General features: G+C 46.6%; 3 protein-coding genes across 4 annotated transcripts in view; all 3 read right to left on the reverse strand.

Annotated features, from left to right (window-relative positions):
• Window positions 1-225: 225 nt before the first annotated feature.
• supt16h (SPT16 homolog, facilitates chromatin remodeling subunit) lies at window positions 226-17,134 on the reverse strand. Its single transcript, XM_060076990.1, has 24 exons — window positions 16,637-17,134; window positions 15,635-15,727; window positions 14,801-14,971; window positions 14,237-14,389; window positions 13,515-13,661; window positions 12,987-13,138; window positions 11,725-11,897; window positions 11,386-11,476; window positions 10,805-10,878; window positions 10,549-10,661; window positions 10,085-10,150; window positions 9,835-9,933; window positions 7,827-7,942; window positions 7,046-7,199; window positions 6,607-6,734; window positions 6,091-6,353; window positions 5,683-5,801; window positions 4,532-4,770; window positions 4,118-4,193; window positions 3,490-3,659; window positions 2,775-2,904; window positions 2,447-2,573; window positions 2,214-2,291; window positions 226-1,109 (listed from the first exon to the last, which is right to left on the reverse strand). Exons 1-24 carry the CDS (start codon window positions 16,700-16,702, stop codon window positions 1,006-1,008), a joined length of 3,102 nt encoding a protein of 1,033 aa, XP_059932973.1. The 5' UTR covers window positions 16,703-17,134; the 3' UTR covers window positions 226-1,005.
• A 423-nt stretch (window positions 17,135-17,557) lies between these two features.
• On the reverse strand, window positions 17,558-25,098 carry tox4b (TOX high mobility group box family member 4 b). Of its 2 annotated transcripts, none has more exons than XM_060076977.1 (9): window positions 24,986-25,098; window positions 23,199-23,267; window positions 22,514-22,795; window positions 21,925-22,185; window positions 21,381-21,740; window positions 20,906-20,986; window positions 20,161-20,766; window positions 19,157-19,311; window positions 17,558-18,850 (listed from the first exon to the last, which is right to left on the reverse strand). In XM_060076977.1, exons 1-9 carry the CDS (start codon window positions 24,989-24,991, stop codon window positions 18,793-18,795), a joined length of 1,878 nt encoding a protein of 625 aa, XP_059932960.1. In that variant the 5' UTR covers window positions 24,992-25,098; the 3' UTR covers window positions 17,558-18,792. The 2 variants fall into 2 exon arrangements, with proteins under 2 accessions (XP_059932960.1, XP_059932959.1); XM_060076976.1 differs by lacking the exon at window positions 24,986-25,098 and adding an exon at window positions 23,858-24,958.
• Window positions 25,057-25,098, reverse strand: part of LOC132445768 (solute carrier family 12 member 6) — a 14,531-nt gene continuing 14,489 nt past the window's right edge. The window contains exon 15 of the mRNA XM_060035894.1: window positions 25,057-25,086. Within this exon, the coding sequence (XP_059891877.1) occupies window positions 25,057-25,086 (30 nt within the window). The remainder of the gene's footprint in view (window positions 25,087-25,098) is intronic.

Below are 25,098 nucleotides of genomic sequence, written 5' to 3' on the forward strand. Positions count from 1 at the left end.
CAGCAAGAAACTTACTCAACAGCTGTGGATCCCGAACTAAGATCCAAATGACTTTGATTATCCGGAACGGCCAGTAGAAGCAGATTCAAGACTCATTCAATAAATAAATATTTAAAAAAAGTGCCAACAATAAGTCTGAACGTGTGACAAACTCATCATCAGTAGTTCGAATAAGGTACAAATGAAGCACACCAATGGTTTAACAGAGAGCCGCGGGACAAGGCATAGGCTACATTTCCTTTTAATTTTATTACAAAAACAAAAACAGGATTTTAAGAATTAACAAGTAAAACAACCTACCTAGTCAAATTGGAAAAAAGGAGAGGAAGATGGGTGTTTTGTGTGTGTGTATGTTTGTATGAAAGAATGTACAAACAATATATATATATTTATTAAAAAAAAAAAAGAACCTGACATTGCAGAAAAAATGATTTGTTTCTGTCCCTATAGAAGAAAAGCAATATTTTTATTATTTATTTTCCCCCCCCAGACGGATAAAAAAAAAACAAAAAAATGTCAACCTTGACAACAGATTTGAGGGTGGAGATAGGGGGAAAGGCGGAGTAGGTGGGGTGTTGAGGGTTTGGGCTGTCACTCTCATATAAAAAAAGTTGGCAGAGGACTTCTCAGCATGTCTTCCACGAGGTCGAGAAGGACCGCGAGAAGGACCGTGAACACAACCCCACGACGACACACGCACGCATTCAGACACACGCGACCCTGACACACGCGACCCTGACGCACGGAACTGGAGAGGGAGAAAAATGACAACAAAAAAAACGAACGTTTGTGTGTCATTGCCTGCTGGTACTTTAACACGATACCATTTGAGCAACACAACACGACCTGCATCTACCTCTATGTACACATCCCCTGTGTGTGTCTGTATGCATGTGTGTGTAGCACGGTTCGAACGGCTGAACGGGGTGGGGCCGTTTGTGGGCGTGACCATTGTTTTGGGTGTGTGTTTGTGTGATGAGCATTGTTTTGTGTGTGTGTGTGTGTTCAGTGCCGCCGCTTCTTCTTGCTGGGTGGGGGGGGCGGGGGGCGGATCTTCCTCTTGCCCTTGGTCGTGTCCTCCGCCTCCTCATAGTGACTCTCTCGGTCAGCTGAGAGACACACAAACACAGGGGGGAGAGAGAGACAGGGGGGGGAGAGAGAGACGGGGGGGGGAGAGAGAGACGGGGGGGGGAGAGAGAGACAGGGGGGGGGAGAGAGACAGGGGGGGGGAGAGAGACAGGGGGGGGAGAGAGACAGGGGGGGGGAGAGAGAGACAGGGGGGGGAGAGAGAGACAGGGGGGGGGAGAGAGACAGGGGGAGGAGAGAGACACACAGGGGGGGGAGAGACACACGGGGGGGAGAGAGACACACGGGGGGGAGAGAGACACACGGGGGGGAGAGAGACACACGGGGGGAGAGAGACACACGGGGGGAGAGAGACACACGGGGGGGAGAGAGACACACGGGGGGGAGAGAGACACACGGGGGGGAGAGAGACACACGGGGGGAGAGAGACACACGGGGGGAGAGAGACACACGGGGGGGAGAGAGACACACAGAGGGGAGAGAGACACACAGAGGGGAGAGACACACAGAGGGGAGAGACACACACAGAGGGGAGAGACACACACAGAGGGGAGAGACACACACAGAGGGGGGAGAGAGACAGACACACAAACACAGAGGGGAGAGAGACACACAGGGGGGAGAGAGAGAGAGAGACAGAGAGAGACACAGAGGGAGGAAAGAGAGACAGACAGAGGGGGAAAGAGAGAGACAGACAGAGGGGGGAAAGAGAGAGACAGACAGAGGGGGGGAAAGAGAGAGACAGACAGAGGGGGAAAGAGAGACAGACAGAGGGGGGGAAAGAGAGAGACAGACAGAGGGGGGAAAGAGAGAGACAGACAGAGGGGGGGAAAGAGAGAGACAGACAGAGGGGGGGAAAGAGAGAGACAGACAGAGGGGGGAAAGAGAGAGACAGACAGAGGGGGGGAAAGAGAGAGACAGACAGAGGGGGGAGAGGGAGAAGTTCATGGGGTGGGAGAAACAGCAACATAGGGAGAAATCGAAAAGAGGAAGAAAAAGACAGGAGCCAGACGGAGCGGAAGAGACAGATGAAGGGTGACATAAGGAGAGGGGATTAGATTCAATTCAGCAGATTCAAAGCCTCAGTATGCTGGGAGGAGGGGGGAGGGGGGGTGGGAGATGCGTACCTTTCCTGGCCTCTTCTTCCAGCTCGTCCCAGTCCTTCCCACTCTCTTCTTCACTGCCCATCGAGGCACCGCTGTATTCTGGGGGAGAGACCGAGACCGAGACACCATGCAGAGGTGAATGGAGGCACATGTTGAAAACGGGATCCAAACATGATTGTCCATGTATTTTTCACTGAAACTCTACACCAGAGGAAATCCACTGTGAGGGGGGGGGAAGACGTGCGCTTGCGTACCAGAGTCCTCCGTCTCAGAGTCGTAGTCTTCGTCGCTGTCCTCCCCTTCCTCCTCCTCTTCGTCGGCCGAGGGGTTGAACGTCTCGTCCTCCATCTCTGACTCAGAGTCCTCCTCCCCACCGCTACCCTGTGGGGAGGGGATAATAAAAAGATTCAGACTTCCACCCATCCACACAAAACTATGAAGACCCCCACTTAAAATTATATGCATGCTTCTCTCCTGTCATAAAAAAACCAAAGAGCAGTCAAAGTGTAGACTTCAATAACAAAGTCTGGCAATAGCGGTAGCTTCGATAGCGGTGGCTTCAATAGCTGGTTCAGCGTGTACCTCACTTTCAGGGTCCAGGAAGGACCAGCCGCCCTGCTCAAAGAAGCCCTCGGGGTCGTCCACGATGGTCTTCATGATCTTGGTCCAGTTCAGGGACTGCACGCCCTCGGTGTACTTGATGTCACACGAGCTGGCGAGGGGATAAAACATTGATGCCTCGCCTCATTTGATCAGACCATTGCATTGCCGTGTAAATCCTCTAGTTCAGCGGTTCCCCAACGTTTGGCCTGAGGTGCACCCCTCATCGGTCATGTAGGCCTTTCATGGACCACCTCGTACGCCAACGGTGAACAAATCGATGGATAAACATGCCGTGTCGGAGCAAAGAGCTCCAGTGCCCAATTGATACATAAGTACTGCAATAAGTGTGTGGGAAATAGTGGAAAGTCAGCGACGCTGCTTCTGCACCCAGTGTGTTTAATTAGCATACACTAATTAACGCAAAACACCAAGGAAAAATAAAATATTGACACTTGGGCCGTAATTCTACCTTTACAAAAAATATATCAAATCAATATCGGCTATTTTAAGGATAAAGTCGCATGTACCCCGTGCACTACCCTTGGGTACTAAAAGGTGGAAAAACATGGATTTAGTTTGCATGTTTTGTTCAAGCCAAAAACATAAACAGCCATGCTTGTGAGAGTGCCATGCTTGTGACCGCGCTGAACGTGCCGAGCAGCAGGGTGCGTGCACGCGTGCGCTGGCGTCTTACTTGAGCCACTCCTTGATGGGGTCGAGGGAGTTGACGGGCACAGCGTTGATCATGGTCACCTTCTTGTTGTAGTCCTTGTAGACGATGACCACGTCAAAGTTCTTCAGGTGGAACTGCACCCGCTCAAAGTGGACCAGCTCCACCTCGTCCAGGGTCACCACGAAGGGGGGCTGCCGGAGAGGGGGGGGGGGGGGGGGGGGGGGGGTATTGAGCAGGATACACTCCAAATATGATACACTACACCTACAGACCAGAAACGTCTCGAAATAACCCCATGTAACCCCAACCAACATGTATTTGGGGCGGTTTTTTGCATCCATAATATAAAATTACTAAAGTGTGGCAATTAAAATGTCAACGGCTAAGACATTTCTCAAATAGGATTTTTTTTATGACTCGTCAACTAATAGTCTGGATTAAATGCTTTTAGTCGACTTTAAATCGACGAATGGATATCTATGCCTCCTCACCATTATGTAGGATAATCTCGCTCTAGAATGACAACAGACATCTGGGATCCAAACCCAGAAGCTTTAGGCTTGGAAACCAAAACCCACGCCACCAAACCGCCTGACTGACCCTTCATTGTAATGGGGATGTGAATGAGGAACCCGGGGCGGTCACCTACCCATTCAGTGGTGTTGACCAGGGAGCTGGAGGTGGGCTGTAGTAAGCAGGTGCTCCTGTAGGGGGCGCCCTGGAAGCTGAAAAGGGAACAAGGTTTTTTTTTAATGCCATTTGCAAAATAAAATGTTTTGCCAACTGCTTAAAGCTGAGGCAGAAAATTTTCAGTGGCCTGAAAAGTTGATAAAATGCAATTGTAAAATACTAGGCATTTGCCCATAAAATAAAAAATATCATATAGTACACAAACACTGCAACGATTGGGACTTGTATTTCAAAAGATTGAATACACAAGCAGCCAAAGATCAAATTTGTGACCTATTTTACAAGAATAAAACCATTAGGTTTCAGTTCCAACTGCCATCAGCTTCATTCGGCGGGACAGAGGAGTGCAAGCCTGGGGGGCCAAAGGACTCACCCCAAGTCTCTGAAGGGGACCTCGAACTCCAGCTCCTCCTTGGTGAGCGTCTCCACCTTCTCGATGAAGTTCTTGAAGGCCGACTTGAGCTTGTGGCGCATCTCGCGCTCCATCTGCTCGGCGTAGAGGTCGTCGCGGTCGTGCATGTGCTGGTGCTTGCCCAGGTCGGTGGTGATCTCGCCCACCTCTGTGTAGAACTGCACGTCCGTGTGGCGCTTCTTACCGAACATGATGGCGTTCTGGTCGGGGAGAGGACGGAAGCAGAGACCAGTGAGAGGGAGGGAAGGACGGGAGGTTCTGGAGGCGCCATCAGGAGGGTTCAGTCGGGCACTCATTTTAGATTGCGGGGGCGATTGTTAAATGAACCGCTGTGAAATCTCCTCAAACCATACGCTTTATTAAATACTAGTGCTGTCAGTCAAACGCGTTATTAACGGCGATAGCGCAAACCAATTTTAGCGGCGTTAATTTTTTTTAATCGGGCGATGAACGCAATTCTTTTTTTTTTTGGGCTCAAAAGAAAGAAGCAGTAGCCTGACTGCTATGTTCAAGGCAGTATGTTTGTATGTTCAACGTTTAATTGCACTATAGGCTTTTTTTTGTATCGTCCTGTTTTGATCAGTATATGCCAATGTTGTTTTCAATAAAAAAACATTTGCACAAGGCAAGCCGATGCACTTCTCCATGTTGATAAGAGCATTAAAATGAGAACAATTAATGGGACAAAGAAATCAAGGGATATTTAGCATAGAAAAAACATTTGCGATTAATCACGAGTTAGCTGTGACATTAAATATTGTAATCGCTTGACAGCACTTTTAAATACGCATTTCTGCAGTAGTGGTCTCCACCAGCTCCAAGTAAGGCCTGGAAAGATATGTACCATCATTTGACTTTTCACTGATTTGGAAAACCTAGCGATGAGCCAGAGCTTTAGATGAGGTATTCAGCCAGCCGTGGTAGATCCTCAACAAGACAAATGTACTTCACAAGCGCTCATCTCCCCTCCTGATTTGGAACGGTGAGTGCCGTGTGTGAAGGCCTGAGTGCATATTTTGAGGCAACGAGGAGGAGCCGGACACAGAATCTTTGGGTTGACGGTAGTTAGGACAGGTCCTATGATCGTTTGTCAAGGTTGGTTTGACACACACCTTGAGGTGGAAGTGCAGCACTATTATCATCTCCCCGTCGCAGGGCTGGAAGATGGAGTGCTTGATGTTGTTGTAGAGGATGTCCACCTTGTCGCCTCGAACAGACGTGAAGCGGAAGCCTAGACACACGGGAGACATGACCGTTTAGCAAGATCCACCGAAAACAAAACCATCGCCAGACACAAAATACGACCCGAATTTGCCTCCGTTCTTCAATTCAGTCCGACAGTTCTTAAAATAACTCTCCTCTTGTTAACGCTGCTTTCCCCCAGTCCTACAGTTTGCTGAACCCCCCCCCCCACCCCCCATCTCATCCACTGCCCTCTTCCTCCATTACAGATCCAATGCTTTGCCTCCTTCCAGCCATCCAGCCAACCCCCCCCCCCCCCCCCCCCCCCCCCCCCTCACCGTTGGTATGGGCCTCCAGGGAGCCCTGCATCCTCTTCTGGGCGATGTTGGGCCGGATGTACAGGTCCTTGAGCTTGGGGTTGCTGCGGTTCAGGTTGACGGACAGGATGTCCTGCTTCACGATGCCCTCCTTCTCCTTCTCCTCCGCCTCCCGCATCTTGTAGCGCTTCTGCACCTCCTTGATGATGCGGAAGGCGTTCTGCAGGTTGGTGGAGGGCACCGAGGGGTCGCCCGGCGCCTTCAGGTTGGACGCCCGGTACGTGCTGGAGGACGGGGGAGGAGGTCAGAACACGCTGGAGGATCATGGGGACCTTTGGATGTCTAGTTCGGATTTTTTAGTTATTCCATGATTTCAACATTTTTGGTTCTGATTTTTTAGATTTGGATACAAGTTTGAATATGGAAACATTGTCTTCACGTATTTTGTGTTGAAATTGAAATTTGGAAGCCGAAAGCCATCGATCATCCTTGACGGACGATGTGTGGCGACAGGGGCCGCTTCCTGTCAGGACGTACATTTCTTTGACGAAGGTGGCGTCCGGGTTGGGGAAGATGTTGCCCTCGTGGCGCCCCAGGGAGCTGCCGGGGACGTAGAAGTTGATCCTCAGGTAGGTGTAGTCCCCCTCCACCGACATACTGATGTTCTGAGGAGACAGTAGGGACACGGGTTCGATACCCCACTCTGGAGCCTGCCGAGGGACCCGGTAGGGGTAGAGGCTGCACACCGTTGAGGCTTGAGGCCAGGCGCGCCGTGGCATTACACAGAGCAGCCGAGGAGAAACTAGTTTAAACTATTTAATAAAATGACGACCATTTATGTGCACTTCAGTACTTAAACAGTCCACGTAACGCAAGTCGTTGCTGTAATGGAGTAAATATTTGACCGATAATATCATATTTGTTCTTGTGAGCTTGTATCGCGCATGTGATGCAGACTCAACCCAGGCGGCCGTACCTTGATGGTGGCGATATGGAAGGGCGTAGCGATGCCGAAGACGGGCATGACCACCGTCTCGTACTTCTTGTCGATAAAGATCTTCATGTCTCGGATGTCCTTTTCTCGAGGCATCTGGGAGCCGTTCTTGTACGATATGTTGGATTTGCGGGCCCTGGGCGAGGTCAGGTAGGAGAGGGGGGGCACGGGAAGGGGTCAACGTTACATATTGTCGTTACAGGTGATTACAATCTTATTAGGCAATTACAGGTGATGTGGTGACTGGTGACATGTAATAAAATAAAAGAGTTGCAATTTATTTAAAAATCAGTGCGTGTTAGATGACTAGAGTAAATTAATGCAATCTTAATTACCAGACAGTAATTGCTCCCTCGTTCCCAGAGACGGGTAATTAATGGTCCGATAATGAGCGTCGTGCGGCAGCATGAAGTGAAACTAAATCCCTCAGAGCAACGACAGTTTCTGATTGGCGCAATAAGGGAGGATAGCTACTTGATCACTACTCCCTCATAACTTCTTTTACAAGAGTGACAAGTTTTTCTTCCTCTACACTGGTCTTACGTTACAAATCGCTTCAGTCATGGAAGACAAAAATGACATTTGAATGGAGGTCAATTTGTTCACTTCATGGGGTTTGTTACAACATGCCAATGACACTAGTGGGCCAACATGGTACACTGCTGATTTGAATAGAAAATTAAGGCTAAACCAGGCAAATTTTTACATTCTAAAAAATATGCAAAGTCCCGCGCCGGACTCCGGTTCCTAGCATGCAACTCACTTCTGAATCTGCTGCTCTCCCTTCTGTTCCGTCAGACGACGCTTGGCCACCTCGTTCACCTGATTGGCCAGTTCCTTTTGATGAGCACGCCTTTTTTCTTCTGCCGTCATCTCATTCTAAACCAATAGGAAGAGAGTCATCACCACACCGCCAATGAATAGTCAGCTATGGACCACACACACACTTGACACCAAAGGTTTTCTATCTTAAGCAGCTTTGAACACACCAATCAAAAAGCAATTATATATACAGGTCCTTCTCAAAAAATTAGCATATTGTGATAAAGTTCATTATTTTCCATAATGTAATGATAAAAATTAAACTTTCATATATTTTAGATTAATTGCACACCAACTGAAATATTTCAGGTCTTTTATTGTTTTAATACTGATGATTTTGGCATACATCTCATGAAAACCCAAAATTCCTATCTCAAAAAATTGGCATATTTCATCCGACCAATAAAAGAAAAGTGTTTTTAATACAAAAAAAGCCAACCTTCAAATAATTATGTTCAGTTATGCACTCAATACTTGGTCGGGAATCCTTTTGCAGAAATGACTGCTTCAATGCGGCGTGGCATGGAGGCAATCAGCCTGTGGCACTGCTGAGGTCTTATGGAGGCCCAGGATGCTTCGATAGCGGCCTTAAGCTCATCCAGAGTGTTGGGTCTTGCGTCTCTCAACTTTCTCTTCACAATATCCCACAGATTCTCTATGGGGTTCAGGTCAGGAGAGTTGGCAGGCCAATTGAGCACAGTAATACCATGGTCAGTAAATCATTTACCAGTGGTTTTGGCACTGTGAGCAGGTGCCAGGTCGTGCTGAAAAATGAAATCTTCATCTCCATAAAGCTTTTCAGCAGATGGAAGCATGAAGTGCTCCAAAATCTCCTGGTAGCTAGCTGCATTGACCCTGCCCTTGATAAAACACAGTGGACCAACACCAGCAGCTGACATGGCACCCCAGACCATCACTGACTGTGGGTACTTGACACTGGACTTCAGGCATTTTGGCATTTCCTTCTCCCCAGTCTTCCTCCAGACTCTGGCACCTTGATTTCCGAATGACATGCAAAATTTGCTTTCATCCGAAAAAAGTACTTTGGACCACTGAGCAACAGTCCAGTGCTGCTTCTCTGTAGCCCAGGTCAGGCGCTTCTGCCGCTGTTTCTGGTTCAAAAGTGGCTTGACCTGGGGAATGCGGCACCTGTAGCCCATTTCCTGCACACGCCTGTGCACGGTGGCTCTGGATGTTTCTACTCCAGACTCAGTCCACTGCTTCCGCAGGTCCCCCAAGGTCTGGAATCGGCCCTTCTCCACAATCTTCCTCAGGGTCCGGTCACCTCTTCTCGTCGTGCAGCGTTTTCTGCCACACTTTTTCCTTCCCACAGACTTCCCACTGAGGTGCCTTGATACGGCACTCTGGGAACAGCCTATTCGTTCAGAAATTTCTTTCTGTGTCTTACCCTCTTGCTTGAGGGTGTCAATGATGGCCTTCTGGACAGCAGTCAGGTCGGCAGTCTTACCCATGATTGCGGTTTTGAGTAATGAACCAGGCTGGGAGTTTTTAAAAGCCTCAGGAATCTTTTGCAGGTGTTTAGAGTTAATTCGTTGATTCAGATGATTAGGTTAATAGCTCGTTTAGAGAACCTTTTCATGATATGCTAATTTTTTGAGATAGGAATTTTGGGTTTTCATGAGCTGTATGCCAAAATCATCAGTATTAAAACAATAAAAGGCCTGAAATATTTCAGTTGGTGTGCAATGAATCTAAAATATATGAAAGTTTAATTTTTATCATTACATTATGGAAAAGAATGAACTTTATCACAATATGCTAATTTTTTGAGAAGGACCTGTATATATTTGAAAAATAAATTCTAAAACCCTTTCTAAAAAATACTCAGTGGTCTAGGTTGGAGTAGTCCAACTGATCTTTTGTGAAGAAACTCGAGAAATAGTTATGCTAGTCAATCTTTGTAAAATTTTAAATTAAAAAAGGAGTACCCTGGTTCTGTCTGCCAGCAGGGCGGCGCTGCGAGCCCCCTTGCCCAGCAGCTCCTCCGCATCGTCAGCGTCTTCCTCGTCATCTTCCTCATCGTCGTTCTAGGCACAACAAACATAACACAGGGATCATCTTGCAGCTCAAACACAGCTCAGTCACGGAGTATCGAGGACAAGTGAAGTGACACGTTGCCCTTTCAGTACAAGGCCCTTTAAAGCTCGTACGTCCAGCTGAACTGAACCACAGACTCACCTTGAGGAAGATCCCCACGTTCTTGATCTTCTTCTTGACCGGCGTGAGCACCGTGGCTGCCTCCTCCTGTCAGGGTCGGCAGAACATCTTAGCACTCCCAGCAAACATCAGACACCACGCTTGGGTTGGAAAAAGCCCGCCCCCGTGTTTGAGAACAGGTGTGTGGCCGTGATGTCAGTATAAGCCATTTCAATAGCAAGCAAAGTGAGAGCAACCACTTGGATGTAGGATGTAGTTTGACGAGAAGCCCACCAGCTTACCCAGTGGACTGAACCAACCGGTCAGCGGAGCCATAAATCGTACATTGTTGGGGGCACACACCCACTTGTGATGATACTAATGAGCAGCTACAGTAATTGGCTTGAAATTGGTTAATCAATGTCACAGCGGACGGCAAGATAAGCACTCCAGCCAGACTTCCCAGTGGGTCTTACTCCCTCTAGTGGCGAGTGTTTGTAACTTGCCTCGTTGATCTGAACGCTGTCTCCGACGAAGAGGGCGTACTTCTTCTGCTCCTCCTTCTTGCCCTCCTTGTTGACGAGGTCGGCCAGGCCCAGACTGATGCTCAGCACCATGCCTAAACATAAAGCAAAAGGACACGTGTCCTGCTGAAAACAAACCTGCACACTTGGGTGAAATCAATCCCCTCACAGTTGCAAATCACGAGTAAAGGCCGCGTTAGGACCACACCCACACACACACACACACACGGGAACGGACCTTTCTTCAGCTTGTACTGGTTCTTGGCGTTTAGCACCAGGGAGCCCTCTCGGAACTCGATGCCCATGGCAAACCTGGGAGAGAAATATGAAATATATAGGACACGTTATGTAAACCTTACACACTGGTGAAGGCGTTAATAAGTTGGGGTGGGAATCTTTTGGCACCTCACGATTTGATTCTGAGGTCAACGATTCGATTCTAAAACGATTATCAATTGTCATTTATAAGAATACGAATTTGTTCGTCGGTCTCGTGTCTGGCTGCGAGTTTGCGTGCATGCTAGGCGTAGGCTGAATCGCGTCCAGACCAATCAGATTGGCCAATACACATTGAAGATAAATGTAATAATTTTAAACTACTCAAATTATCCCTCTGTCGAACAGAATGTGGCAGGAGGCGAACAAAATGAAAAAAATAATTTAAAAATATATATTTATTTCTTTTTATTCCGATTATTAACTTATCTGAATTGAAACGGAATCGTTCTACACAGAATCACGATGCATCGAAGAATAGATTATTTTTCCCACCCCTATTAATAAGTGTCGGGTGTGTGTGACAGTGTGCTGACGTGTTACCCGAAGTTCTTAGTGAGCTTTGAGACTAGGTCTGGCTTCTCCTTCTTGACGTACTCCAGGACCGCGTTGTATGCGTCGCTGATCTTGCACCCTGGACACACACCGTAGAGACAGTCTGATTAGTGTCATCGCTTGCTAGTCCAACCTTTCGTTTATTGGGTTAAGTAATTCAGCTGTGAAGCGTGTGTGCAGTGTGTTCTGGGTGAAGATCTTGGTAGGTGATGGATCACACACAGTACCTAGATTAACCTGTCTCCTTTTAAAAGTGTGACACAGCATATCGAGTCCAAATATATATAAGTGTGAGTGAGTGAGTGACACGTGTCACAGAGGGCTCACCGTGCTTAAGCTCTTTGAGCAGCTCCTCCTCCACCTGCAGCAGGAAGTTGTAATTGTCCTGCATTTCCTGCGGGGGGTCCACCATGAGCGTACGGACCAAGTTGGAGCAGTACGACTTGTAGCGGATGCCCATCGCGCACGTGATGGCCCCAAAGTGCATGTGGTTCTTGTCACTGGAGGGGCGACGGAGAGGGCGGGGTTAGAGACCACATGACCACACAGAAGCAAACAGCTAAAAACACTACCGCAACTTAGGGCTGGGCGATATGGCCTAAAATAAAAATCCCCGATTTTTCCATAAGAAATCCGATTTCCGATTTAAATCGATTTGCATAAAAAAGCATTATGGCAGGCCCTGCCATTGTAAACAGTGTAACCTGTAACATAACATAAAATGTAAAATATATAAAATATAAAATATTTCTGTAAACATAAAATATTTCTAATGATAAGAGGACTTCTGATAAAGTGCCAACATGACATTCAAACTTTCAACACTGGTCATAAATATACAGTGTTTTGCAAACGGTAATAATTACCTTAAGAAAGGGAATAGTAACGGGAGAAGAATGAGGAAAAACACACGCACGCAGCTCTTTCCTTCACTCGTCTGTATAGAATGAGGAAGAGGAGTGCGATCCCCCTACTGGAGCCCCGAGGCATTACCAAAAGATCGACGAATTACCAACAGATCGACGAATTATTAAACCACACAGATATATTTCAAATGAATTATGTTTACCTCAAAATAGATTATACATATATGAATAAATTGTGGTATACAACTTGTCAAACTCACTGCCATGTTTGTGTATCACTTTGGTAAATGCGCGCTCTGTGCGGGGGGAGGGCTGAGCCCATTCCAAACTACGGGAGCTGAGAGGGAAGCGTTTGCGGATGTTGAAGAGAAAACCGATTTTCATTTGAACAAGTCGACGTGAGCTACACACTCGAATTAATCGATAAAATCGGTTTATCGCCCAGCCCTACCGCAACTATGGAGTCGGACTAACCAATAGATTATCTAGGCTATACCAAAACGTTATAGTGTGTTGACCAACCACAAAAGTACATGAATCTACAAGCAGATTCAGATACACTTCAAATGCACGATTTGGTCGAAGCGAGTGCTTCTGAAAAATGTACGGCTGGTTTCACAAGCGATTGAAAAAAAACAGCATGCGTCTAATGCATCGTTCTGCTGCGACACACACACATTTCCCACCCGAGATGAACGAAGCACATCTCCTCTCGCGTCTTACCTGACGACGCTGAACTTGAGGCTGTAGTTTCCCCCGCTCTGGATGATGGGGGGGTAACACATCTCCACCGTTGAGGGGTCCGCTCCGCCCAGGAACTTCTTCTCCTCGATGGCCTTTTCCACCGACTCCGCCAGCTTGCTGTGCCGCACTTTCTGTAACCAAAGCGACCCAACGGGTTGTATTAAACCTGCACTATGTGGGTTCTCCCATTGGCTGCCTCTAGTGGCCGGAGCGGTAGACTACAGTCAGCTTTACCAAGACTCGTGTCATTAACTCAGAAACCGAGGTAACTGCATTCTCTCAGCTTATCTTCCAATCATGTTACCCGGGAAAGTTTTTCGAACATAAGCTCATTAAAAATAAATAAAAAATACTGTCAATGTTTTCCAACATCCTAAGCAATGAAGCTAGAATCAAAACAAAAGGAAATAAATCTATTGCAAACTGGTACCTAGCCACCGCTCAACCCACCCATTGACCCTTCAACCAAGCAGATTCCTCCCTCCCCATCAAGCTCCTCCCCCTCACCTCGTCAGCATCCACAATCTCCATGACGCGCTCCTTGAAGAACTTTGAGTACACCTCACTCGTGATGGTCGCCGCCTTCTTCATCAGCGCCAGCTCTCCGTCCTCCTTGACCGCCATGGTGTACGCCACCACCGCACTGACGTCCACCTGGAGGGGGGTCACAGGGCCATCTCTCAACAGGCGGACCGGGACCCCCGGCCCAAGGGGGTCACCAGGTACGCATATGGGGGGCAAGCTCATCAAATCTGAATGATTTATACAATTGTGTGGTTGAAACGCAACCATTGTCTCCTTGATTTTGAATCCATCCAATCATCAACTGACAGTTTTAGCCGCCCCCAATAAATAATTGGTGGCGGGCGGGCGGGGGGGGGGGGGGGTCATCAGCCTAAGAATGTCATTTAAATAGCAGATCGGCAAAGGCCCAACTATTGCAACAATTATATATTTTTTATATTTCGTAACAAAGAGCCTTGAATTGCCAGATTTGATTTCAAGACCAATCAAGACTTTCCAAGGCCGTCTCTGACTCCCAACCGGTTGACGGGGGGTGGTCCCTATTTTCTGAGGGACCTGCATGATTTAGGCCCAATCCAATTTCTACCCCTTACCCCTTCCCCTTGTTTGAAGGGGGAAGGCGAAAGGGGAAGGCGAAAGGGGTAGAAATGGGATTGGGCCTTAGACTTTTCAAAGCCCAGTGAAGGGTAGAGGGGGTCTCCTACCATCCCCAGGCCCTCGGCAGTGATGGTGTCGTTCCAGCTCTTCATGTACTCCCCGGGGAACTTGTCCTTGCTGAACACCCCAACCGTCTTGCCCTCCTTGCTTCCCTTGATGGCCTCCATCATCTTGTCAAAGTTGGCCTTGTTGCTCTCGTTCTGAAACACGGAGAAGGCAAACATTCAGGATAACAGAAAAGGCACGCCTGCTGTTGTTCAAGGTGACAGTTGAGTTTGTTTATAATCTGATCGTGCTTATCGTTCTTTGTTTTTAAAAAGATAGCCATTGGTCCATTCAAGTACAGCAACATTATCCTTGGCTGGGTATATTCATTTCGGACCCATTTGTAATATTATAAAAGGTTTGAGGTTGCTCTGTGTCATGATTTTGGGTCAAACGGTTACACTGGGAGTGTCCACTGGGTAGGTTTATCTGTGCATCAGATATCTTTCTTAAAGAAATATATATATTTTTTGTAAAACGTAAAAATTTTGAAAGTTTCTACGACAAAACCACCTTCAACAAAGTTTGATAACACCAGTGCCTTCGAAGCGCTTCAACACAGTTACCTTCTCCCGGGTGAGCAACGTGATGGGCGGGACGCCGTTGGCGTTCTCGTTTCCCTTGGTTACTGCCACCTGCTTGAGGAACTCCACCTTCTTCTTACTGGCAAGGAAGAGGATCTTGGTGTCGCAGAATACCATGATGGTGTCCGTCAGCTCGTAGCCGAAAAGCCACGTCTGCAGTGATAGAAAATACCACATTAATCATGGCTAGTAGAGCTGGGTAATAATATCGATTCATCAATGCGCTGCAATTTATTTGTTCTCGATTCAATTTCGATTATTTCCAGAAAAAATAAGATCACTACTTTTATGCTGCAAGTTTAGCTCAGGAACAATACTATACAATGGTGTATTACTTTTTTGCTAGTTCAAGCACAATGAAATGGTTAATTCATTTTAAAATGGTTAATTCTAAATAATATTTAGGTATTTTTGTCATCTGCACGTATATTATACACAATACTGTGCTTAGAACAAGTGCTTAAAAAGGGAAACAAGTTATATTACATTTTATTTATATGCAATAGTTGATAATTGTATTTATAGCTTTAGTGCCAAACTGCAATACAAACTAAATAACAAGGGAAACCTTAAAATAAATAAGGGAAAAACAATATCGCGACATGGTCAAATGAATTTATGCAAAATGAACAAATTTCGGAATCTAAAAGTTGCACACAAAGGATGATTTGAGAGGCATTGGAGTCCACAGATGTTCAAGAACAGATTAAACTTGCAAAGATCCAATCCAGCACTCTTTAAACAATTGTAAATAGTGGGGGGAATGAATGAACAGTTCACCGTGTGATACAATAGATTCACATACTATAACATTACCTGTAAAGCCGTGGACTTAGCGTACACGACCTCCTCGTCGACCCCGACAGAGACCACCACAGCATCCACTTTTCCAAATTCATCTTCACCTTTCTGTGATGACAAAAGATTTGTCAAATAAACGACGACTTCTTTCCTTAAAAGCTGATGTTACATTAAACTGAAGAAAGCAGTGTAGTATCCATGTCCCATGGGGCTATAGTAGCAGATATAGCGAGATGTGGCCTGCTGAGACAGGAACAGTAGTGATAAAGTTAGAGAACCGGTAGACCTGTCAGCAGGTGATGTTGGGGTTTATTCCTGAAGTTTCACTAACGCATATTTTTACCATCACCACCACACCAACAGTCACACCGTTTTATTCAGAATCCGGATTAAAACAGCGAGAAATTCATTGAAAGCTGGCGCCAACATGGTGTATAATTGCTAATTAGCAATCGTGCTAACACTGCGGGACTGTTATACTACTTATCACATCAAAACAATCATACTTACAGAAAATGTAACATGGCTGTGCGACTAGCGTCAACGTATACATGTATATACATCTGTGTTCTACCATGTACTAAATGGGGTTGGGGGGGTTTAACGACGCTAGCTAGCCTATTAGCATATAATAAACAGGCTGAAAGGCTAGCGGACGCTAGCAGGCTAGTTGGATGAGAAAGCGAGATGCTGAAGGCAGCTAGCTCATGTTAGCATGTTAGCCTTGGTGTCTAGCATGCTGTTTGGCCATATCGCTATGAAAATGGTTAACGGCGACGTCTGAGACCCAGCTCAAACCCGTGTCATTGTGTTGTGAAAACCATGCAGTTGAGCTCCCTGCAGGCCTCCAGGTGTGATACTGGAGGAGATACAAGCAGGGAACCCTGCTCAGGCTCTACACAAAGTGCTAGCAGACGGCTACCTCCAGATCACTCTCTCCGGGAACTCCAAACTACCATCAAACGTTGTGATTAAAAGCCCCACAACACACAATGATCCATCTCTCCCCGACAATACCTTCCAGTTGCCGTACAGCCGCTTGATCCGGCGGTAGTATGCGTCCTTGTCCAAGTTTACCGCCATGGCGAGTGTGCTCTTCTGCTCCTTCAAACTCCAGCTCCCGGCTTCGCAGTGGGAGGCCGGACGAGTGTCAACTCTGTCTCAGTGTCCACGCCTCGCCAACGAGACCTACCAGCCTCACTTCTACTACAACTACTGCTAGATGCCCTTACCCCTCTTATAAAGACCCGCACCCCCGCTACTATGCAACAAATAACCAAAAGGTCGCCGATATCAACTCATTTAGTATATGAATAACCAGTTAGTTATGGCTCTTACTAAAACCGGCTCTGGATGAAAGATGGTATTTTTATTCCAAGTGCATTGATAGTACACTTGTCTCCACCTCCACGCCGTTGTACACACACAGCAATCGGGTATAATCAATTCGTCTGTGTGCCCCTCATTCTCTCTATCCCTCCCCCTTTCCGTCCTCGCTCTACATATCAGCCCGCGTATCTGCATCAATCCGTGGCAATGCTTTTTCTTATGAAACGGTGCATGTATATATTTTTTTAGCTGTAGGATAATTTATGTTTGAACGCCTTACATGCTTTGCATTGGTTGATTCGGAACATTGTGGTTTATGGAGATGTGAAAATGCATTTGCACTGTATTGCGCTTTCTTCTTGTTATGCCCATGTGATGATTTTATGTTTTTGTTGCATAAGGGCGCACAACAGCGCCGCCTATCTTGTTGACCATGCTGCATTTTCCCGCCACTGTACACTTTCCCGCCATCGTCATCTGTTCGAAACACGGTGGGTCTACGCGTCAAACTTGCGACGAATGAAGTAGATGACGCGCCCTCTAACCGACAACAGGCCACAGTTTCAACAGAACTATAAAAAGTATTCAATGAATGACTCTTGCTAGATGTATATCAAAACATAAATCTTTTATTTCACCATTAAAACATAGCCGTTAACAAATGTTTATCTTTACGTCTTATTTAGACCTCATAGTCATAAATCATTTATCCCCAAGATATTCTCCTCAAACCATACAGATCCTTATTAAGATAAAATGGGCAGAAAACGGTTGGATTTGGTAGGTATCCAATAAAGAAAATCTACAAATCAAAGTATAATTTAAAAATGCCATTGCAACTTCAAGGGACATCTATAGGTATGAATTAAAACACAGCATTTTTATCACAGTGTGAATAATATTGTCCATGTTATTATTCATTAACATTTTGTATTTTATTTATTTTAAAATGTGTTTGCCCCAGCTGCTTTACATGTAGGTCTAGTCATTTAGCAGACACTTATATCCAAACTGACTTAAAATTGAAGCATTCAATTCCGAATTATTAAGACATACTCATACATCGCTATGGGTACCAAAACTTTTGAATTATCAATCAATGATTTAACATAAATCACCTTCAGAATTTGACCCGATCAATACTTCCAAATTGTAACTAGCATCCATTAAAGCCACAAAAATCATGAAAGTCGCCCATCAACCACTCATTAAAAATAACATATCAATATAAAATATTATTTAGACTGTTCATGATATAAAATGCAACGTATCCAACATCTTTCTTCTTTGATTTTCTTGGTCAGGCGACTGGACTGAAGACCGATCGTGTCCACTCCATTTATTGTGTTGTTCTCATCTTTTACTTATCAATATATTTTTTCCACCTTTAGAAATCAATTAACTCACTCACCCATTCGTTTATTCTATGAGCTACCAATCGACCAAGGTCACGTTGTATACACAAATCATTATCAGGCCATTCTTAAATAAAGAAAATAAAAAATGTATGTGAGAAGAAGGTTTCAATCATGTGATCTGAAGTTTCATAAAAGAAGTTCAAGCCCACCATCTTGAGCCTTCTTGACCAAACATTTTAGAATAATCAAGCAACCAGATGTTGTTATTCTAATCATAATAATGTTGAAGAAGAACCAGATCGGGCCCTTGGTGAAAAGAGGAAAGCCTCCCTATTGCTGAAACGGTCCCCATGTCAGTATTAAAAAAAAACCTGTAGTGGTCAGTGAGCATATTATAAAAAACAATGCAACCTGGTTTGTAGACCGGTCATTCATAAAGTGTCCATCATTGCTCCTTTGGTTGTAAATAAGTGTTTAATTTTCCTACTATGTCACCGTCGTGGAGTTCTGCCCTCGGATGGCACACCATGCCATGAAAACATCTCTGTAGAGGGAGGAACACACACATACACGCACACACACAATGTGTTCATACTTAAGATCTTTGTGAAGGCACTGAACTTTTGGACTACATTACCCAGCAAGCATTGAGCATTCAGCAGCCAAAGAAAGTTTGTGGTTTTCAACTGCCATGTTCAACAAATGTAAAGACAAAAAAGATGTAATAACTTCCGACTACAATAAAACAACAATATCAACAGTGTTGTTTGTATTGTAGTAGTGTACTATCGTTTTCAGCTCCTTTTTGAATGCGGGAGAGATGTGTGTGTGTGTGCATGTTTGTGCGTACCTGCAGTGCGTTGCTACACACTCATTGCTGCAGTACTCTTTGTCCCAGTCCTGGCTCTCCACCGCTGGGTTAGCACACCCTGCGCGCACGCACACACTGGTGCTGGCGGCCGGCGCGACCCTTGACCCTGGGGTCACACTCACCTCCACCTCCATCTGGCGGGAAAACATAAGGCAGTCCGTCAGTCAGGAAGGAGTGTTACATACGTACATGATGAACTATCAGTGACAACATAAGGCACTCCGCCAATCAGGAACGAGTGCTACAGACAGACATGAGGAACTATCAGTGACAACTTTCCTTAGCTACAAAGTCAAAAGGTCTTAAGGGACACGTTTAACCAAAGGAGGAAATGAGAAGTTATCTGAAGCAATGTTAGAATACTACTCAAATAAGGGAATGAACGAGGAACTGACAGTGTGATTGTTATGATAACAGAACTTTGAGTTGAAACTTTGTACTTTGAGATGAGAACGAATAACCTTTATGTGAGAACAGTACACTTTGATTGGAGTATGGTATACTTTGATATGGGAACAAGTATTCTTTGATTGGAGTACAGTATACTTTGATATGATAAAAAAGTATATTTTGATTGGAGTATAGAATACTCTGATATGAGAACAAGTATACTCTGATTGGAGTATTATATACTTTGATTGGAGTATAGTATACTTTGATATGGGAACAAGTATTCCTTGGTGTATAGTATACTTTGACATGATAAAAAAGTATACTGTGATTGGAGTATAGTATACTTTAATATGAGAACAAGTATACTTTGAAGTATTATATACTTTGATATGAAAATAAGTATACTTTGATTGGAGTATAGTTTACTATGATATGAGACCAAGTATACTTTGATTGGATAATAGTATACTTAGATACGAGAACATTATACTTTGATATGAGAACGTGAATGAGTATACTATGATAAAATGATGATCTATTAGGTAAATATCCTCTCCAGGTCTGCGGTACAGAAGGACCTCCGGTCCTACCTCTCCCTCCGCCTCCTCCCCGCCCATCACCATGGCAGCGGCGGCAGACTGCTCCATCTCCCCCACATCTCCCAGTAAGTCGGTCGCCCCCGACAACGTCGTCGTCGTCGTGACGACTCCCCCGACCTGCAGCTTCGCCGGGACGATCTTGATCTGCAGGGGAGGGGGCGGAGCCATGCTCCCCCCGGTGGCGGGCGCACCCTGAGGCTTAGCCTGCAGAGGGGGCGGGGCCTGGCTGTGGACCATCTGCTGGAGGCGGGGCGGGGGCGGGGCTATGCCGTGCATGGGCTGCAGCGGAGGCGGTTGCCGGGGGGGCGCGGCCATGGCCGTCACCGTGACACCCCCGGAGGGCGAGGGCGAGCGCTTGATGATGATCTTGGTGATAGCAGGGGGGGGGCTGGGGGCCGGAGGCTTGATGACGCCGGTGCGGGAGCGAGTGGACATCTGGGGGAGGTCCAGGATGATGTTGGAGGTGCAGATGTTGGTGATGGTGTTCTCCTCGGGGTTGTACGGCTGCACCCTGCTGGGGCGGGACGAGGAGAAGGAGGAGGAGGGGGTGATGGGGGGAGGAGAGGGGGAGGAGTCGTCCAGTACCTCGATTGGAGCCTGGGGGGGGAGAACAGGGAGTTAAATTGAGTCATTTCAGCAGAAAAGGACTCATAGTGAATCCAGATCATTAAGAGAGATGAACCTTCTGGCTGTGTGTGTGTGCGTGTGCGTGTGTGTGTGCATGCGTGTGTGTTACCTGGGAGACATGTCCGGCCCGGTAAGCTCCAAGGGCTCTCAGGTACTCTCGCTTGGCTGCATCGTTCTTCCTCTTGTACACCTGGACAGGTGAGATGGGGGGGGGGGGCTTAGTCAGAACACACCTGTCCTAAAGAGGTTTCATAATATTCTGGTGCAGCTCAGGTTGTGAAATCTAGAGCTCAACTTTCTATAGAGTTCCTAGCTTAAGTTCAAGATGTTGGTCAAGTTGTTTTGTTAACTTAACAAGAAAAAGTATTGTAAATGACAATGTTCTGACAATTGGATATTTGGGTTATTTTAGCATCAAAAATGGATTTAATACCATGAAACCAACGTGAATATGAATACCACACAGGAGAAAACCTTTATTTGTTATTACCTCCAATCGTCTACAACAAATACACTAATAAAACAAAACTTGACAGAAACGTGCTAGCGACGTGTCGGCCATCTTGAGCCCTAGCTCCGCCCACCTGCTTCTGCTCCTCCCCCAGGCTGTCCCACATGGACGCCACGATCCGGGACACCTCTCCGAAGGCGGCGTTGGGGTTCTGGCCCTTGATGGCAGCCTGCGTGTCCCTGAAGAACAGCGCGTAGGCCGACACCGGCTTCACCGGCTCATTGGGGTCCTTCTTCTTCCTCCCCTTCTTACCCACTCCTCCTCCTCCTCCTCCTCCTCCTGCTGTCCTGCGGCCCCGGGCCGGGGCCAAGGCGCTGGAGGAGGTGGCGCTGGAGAAGGACGAGGAGGGGAAGGGGGAGTCAGGCACGGAGGGGTCCAGGGAGATGACCCCCTGGGAGCCGGAGAGGGAGACCGGGGAGTCCACCAGGACACTCTGCACGCGACAAGAAGAACGGAACATGGACATGGTGTTTTAGTCTAACCTTTATAACTTTTAATAATATATTTACATCTTTTATGTGGGCAAGAACTTTAATATTCAACAGACACATTACGAAGTTTACGTAACAGGTCCATATTATCATGGATATGGACATCATCCAAAATGGCTGACTAACCCGGCTGAAATCGTCCATGTCGTCGTCCTGTAGCGAGCTGGTGGGCGACGCCGCCGGAGACAGGCGGTTGTCGGGGGACTGACACTCCTCCAACATGGCCCCGCCCACCAGGCCCAGCCCCAGCTGAGCGCTGAGCTCTGATTGGTCAATGGTGGTGAGCTGATTGGTGGCCAGCAGGGCTTGGCCCATGTCGCCGAGGGGAACGTCGATGGTCATTGGAGAGGCGCTGCTGAACTGGGAGCCAATGGGATGGCCCAGGTCCTTCAAAAAGAGAATTGAGTTGGGTTATGTAACTGGCTTTCAGTTTCTCTTCATGTTGACACACTAAATGTAACTGCTAGTAATCAGTCTGCCATCCCACTGAGTGTTATTTCTCAGGATCCTTTCCTTTTCACAACTGTGTTCACTTTTCTTTTTGTCTCAAATGTATCTTTGTATTCACTGATATTATTAGTATTCACATATATTTATTTATGTTTGTAATTTCAATTTCATATTATCGATATTTCTTGTTCTTGTTTACTTCACTTTACTGTATCGTATACAATCTCTATTATCAATAAAGTTTGATTGACGGACGGTTCCTCACCATGCCCAGAGAAGACCCCAGCAGGGCGCCCCCCCCTGGCTGGCTGATCCCCCCCAAACTCAGGTGCTCCAGACCCTGGGAGGGGGTGTTGACGTAGGTGGAGGCGAAGGAGGGGTCGTCGCCGCCCACCACCGCGTTGCCGGGGACGACCACCCCGTCGTCGGGAGAGGGGTCCCCGAAGTGGGAGACCCCGTGGTGGGAGGAGGAGAGGGCAGAGTCGGGCTCGAGGGGGATGGAGGGGATCTCAAACTCCTCATCGCCCAGACTGGGGGTGTGGAACGTCTGGGTGGAGAGAGAGAGAGAGAGAGAGACAGAGACAGAGAGACAGAGAGAGAGAGAGACAGAGAATTGAGAAGTGGAAGTAGTATATACTTTGAGCGTATTCATGGCTTGACCGGGTGGGACTCAAACCCACAACCACGGCTATTTTACTGACTGGACTTTTGCTGCCATTACTGACTGCCTTTTTTGCACTACCACAACTCATGCTGCTACTTCAAACATAGTAGACTCTTAAATTTAATTTGTTGTGCACTTCAATGTATACTTTAAGTGTTAGGAAATGTATTATCTGTTGGGCCTGTGTACTTTATCTGTTCATCGAGGGATATGAGAAACTTTATTGTTATTCACAATAAAGCTGACTTTGACTTTGTAATGCCAAGCAGAGGACAGAGAGACGCACCTCTGAGGAGGAGAGGAAGGGGTGGCTGGAGCCCGACATGGTGAGGTAGCTGTTGCTGGCTCCAGGGAACTGAAACATCAAGACAACCATTTCAACAACACAGAATTAGCATGCGTTTTAGCAAGTGGCATTTTAGCTTTAATAACTTAAAAAGATAAACACTGGGCTCTGATGACTGTTCTTGAGTCTTCAGAAGAGGCAGCTTAAGATTTGAGGACCATATCTAAATACTGCAGCTGTTTGTGTGGTATGTTTTTACATTTTTAAGTTATCGGCAAATACAGTAATAGATTTTTGAGGGGTTTAAAAGGCATGACTACATGCGACAACACGCAAAGAAACGTCCGCACATATTTGATGAATCAAATTCAGAACCAGCAGCTTGCAGTATTCAAACAAGCCAAGTACACATCTCGGAACCAGTTTATTCACAGGCTCAGCATAGTAAAGTGCATCAACAATCGGTTTTTTTTGCGTTTGCATAACTGTCAGTAGGCTATGTAAATACTGTAAGTTATGGAGCTAAATGCAGCCATGCATTGAAGGAAAGCCTTAATTTGTACACATCACGGAGCACAAATGATAAGTGAAGATGAGTGAAGATAAGGTCTGCCAAAATGGTCAACTTTGAATCTTCCTTCTTATGCACGGCGGGTCACCTTGCCGACAGAGTCAAATCCATTGAAAGCCTGCGGGTCCAGAAACTCCGTATCGACATGCTGTCCCGTCTCGTCCGTCAAATCCGAATAAAAATTGAGGTCCATAGTGAGTCGGCCTTCATGTGAAATATCTTCGAAGCCACGGGGCGCAATGTGTTAATAGTCTCCACTTGTGACACACCACCAAAACAATGCCCTGACAGCAAGAACCCTCCTCTCTGCAAAGCCCACCCTGAACAGTGGACAAGGTTTACGGCACGGATGCTGTGGCTTGCGTGCCACTAGGCACATGAACACATACCGCCGACAACACCCAAAAATAACCACCGAGTCGGCTTGCTGTGGAGCTAACGTGGCTATCGTAAGTGCTGACTGTCCTACTAGGGGGTTTAGTCGGCGTGTGTTTGACGCAAGGCTGCGGTACTAGTTTACAACCCCGCCTGGATCCGTCCGGGTCGGGGTCTGCTACCGCCCGCAGGGACAACCACCACGACACCCCCACACTGCTGAGCCGGAGAGGAGACCAACCACCGCGGAGGTGAGCGGGGGATTCCGGGCCTGGAAGACTGCTATACGACTCCAGAAAATAAACACGTCCCCGATTTTCTCTCCGTTCCTGGTGCCTGATCCGTGATCCTTGGCTCTGGATCCACTGAGCAGCCTGCTCAGTGGCCCAGGCTACTCAGTGGATCCAGAGCTATCGATCGCATCAAGGTTCAGGATTTGGAATATAAAGCGTAGAAAGAGGGTGGGTTGATTTTAAAGGTTGGCCAAAGAAACTGTCATTCTTGATTTAGTTAAATAAAAATGTGTGAGTTTAGCTATGTAGCTTCTATATCTAATGAACCAACAAAGTTCCTCTCTAGTACCACAAACTGTTCAATGAATACATGGGCCATGAATCGGGGGGAGGGGGAGTTATTCATGATTGATTGATTATGTCATTGATAAGAGGGGGTTTGATAAACAGCTGAAAAGTAAATCATTGTATACGTGTGGAGGAGATCATGAAAGAATCAGATGGTCGGTGTCGACCCATCATTGTGTTGGTGACAATCAAAGGTTATGCTGGTCAGTAGGTGATCAAATACGCAGATCGGGTGATAAGCTATCTACTCTCCGTCTTACCTCCATTGTCACCCCGATTGTGTTTTTTGATCCCACTTAGTGAATTTCGCCGGATTGGATTTCCTCAAACATCACTTCACAACATGGCACCTGCGTCGGGACTTTGCGACGTG

This window comes from Gadus macrocephalus, chromosome 17 (assembly GCF_031168955.1).
Source record: "Gadus macrocephalus chromosome 17, ASM3116895v1".
NCBI classification, from domain to species: Eukaryota; Metazoa; Chordata; class Actinopteri; order Gadiformes; family Gadidae; genus Gadus; species Gadus macrocephalus.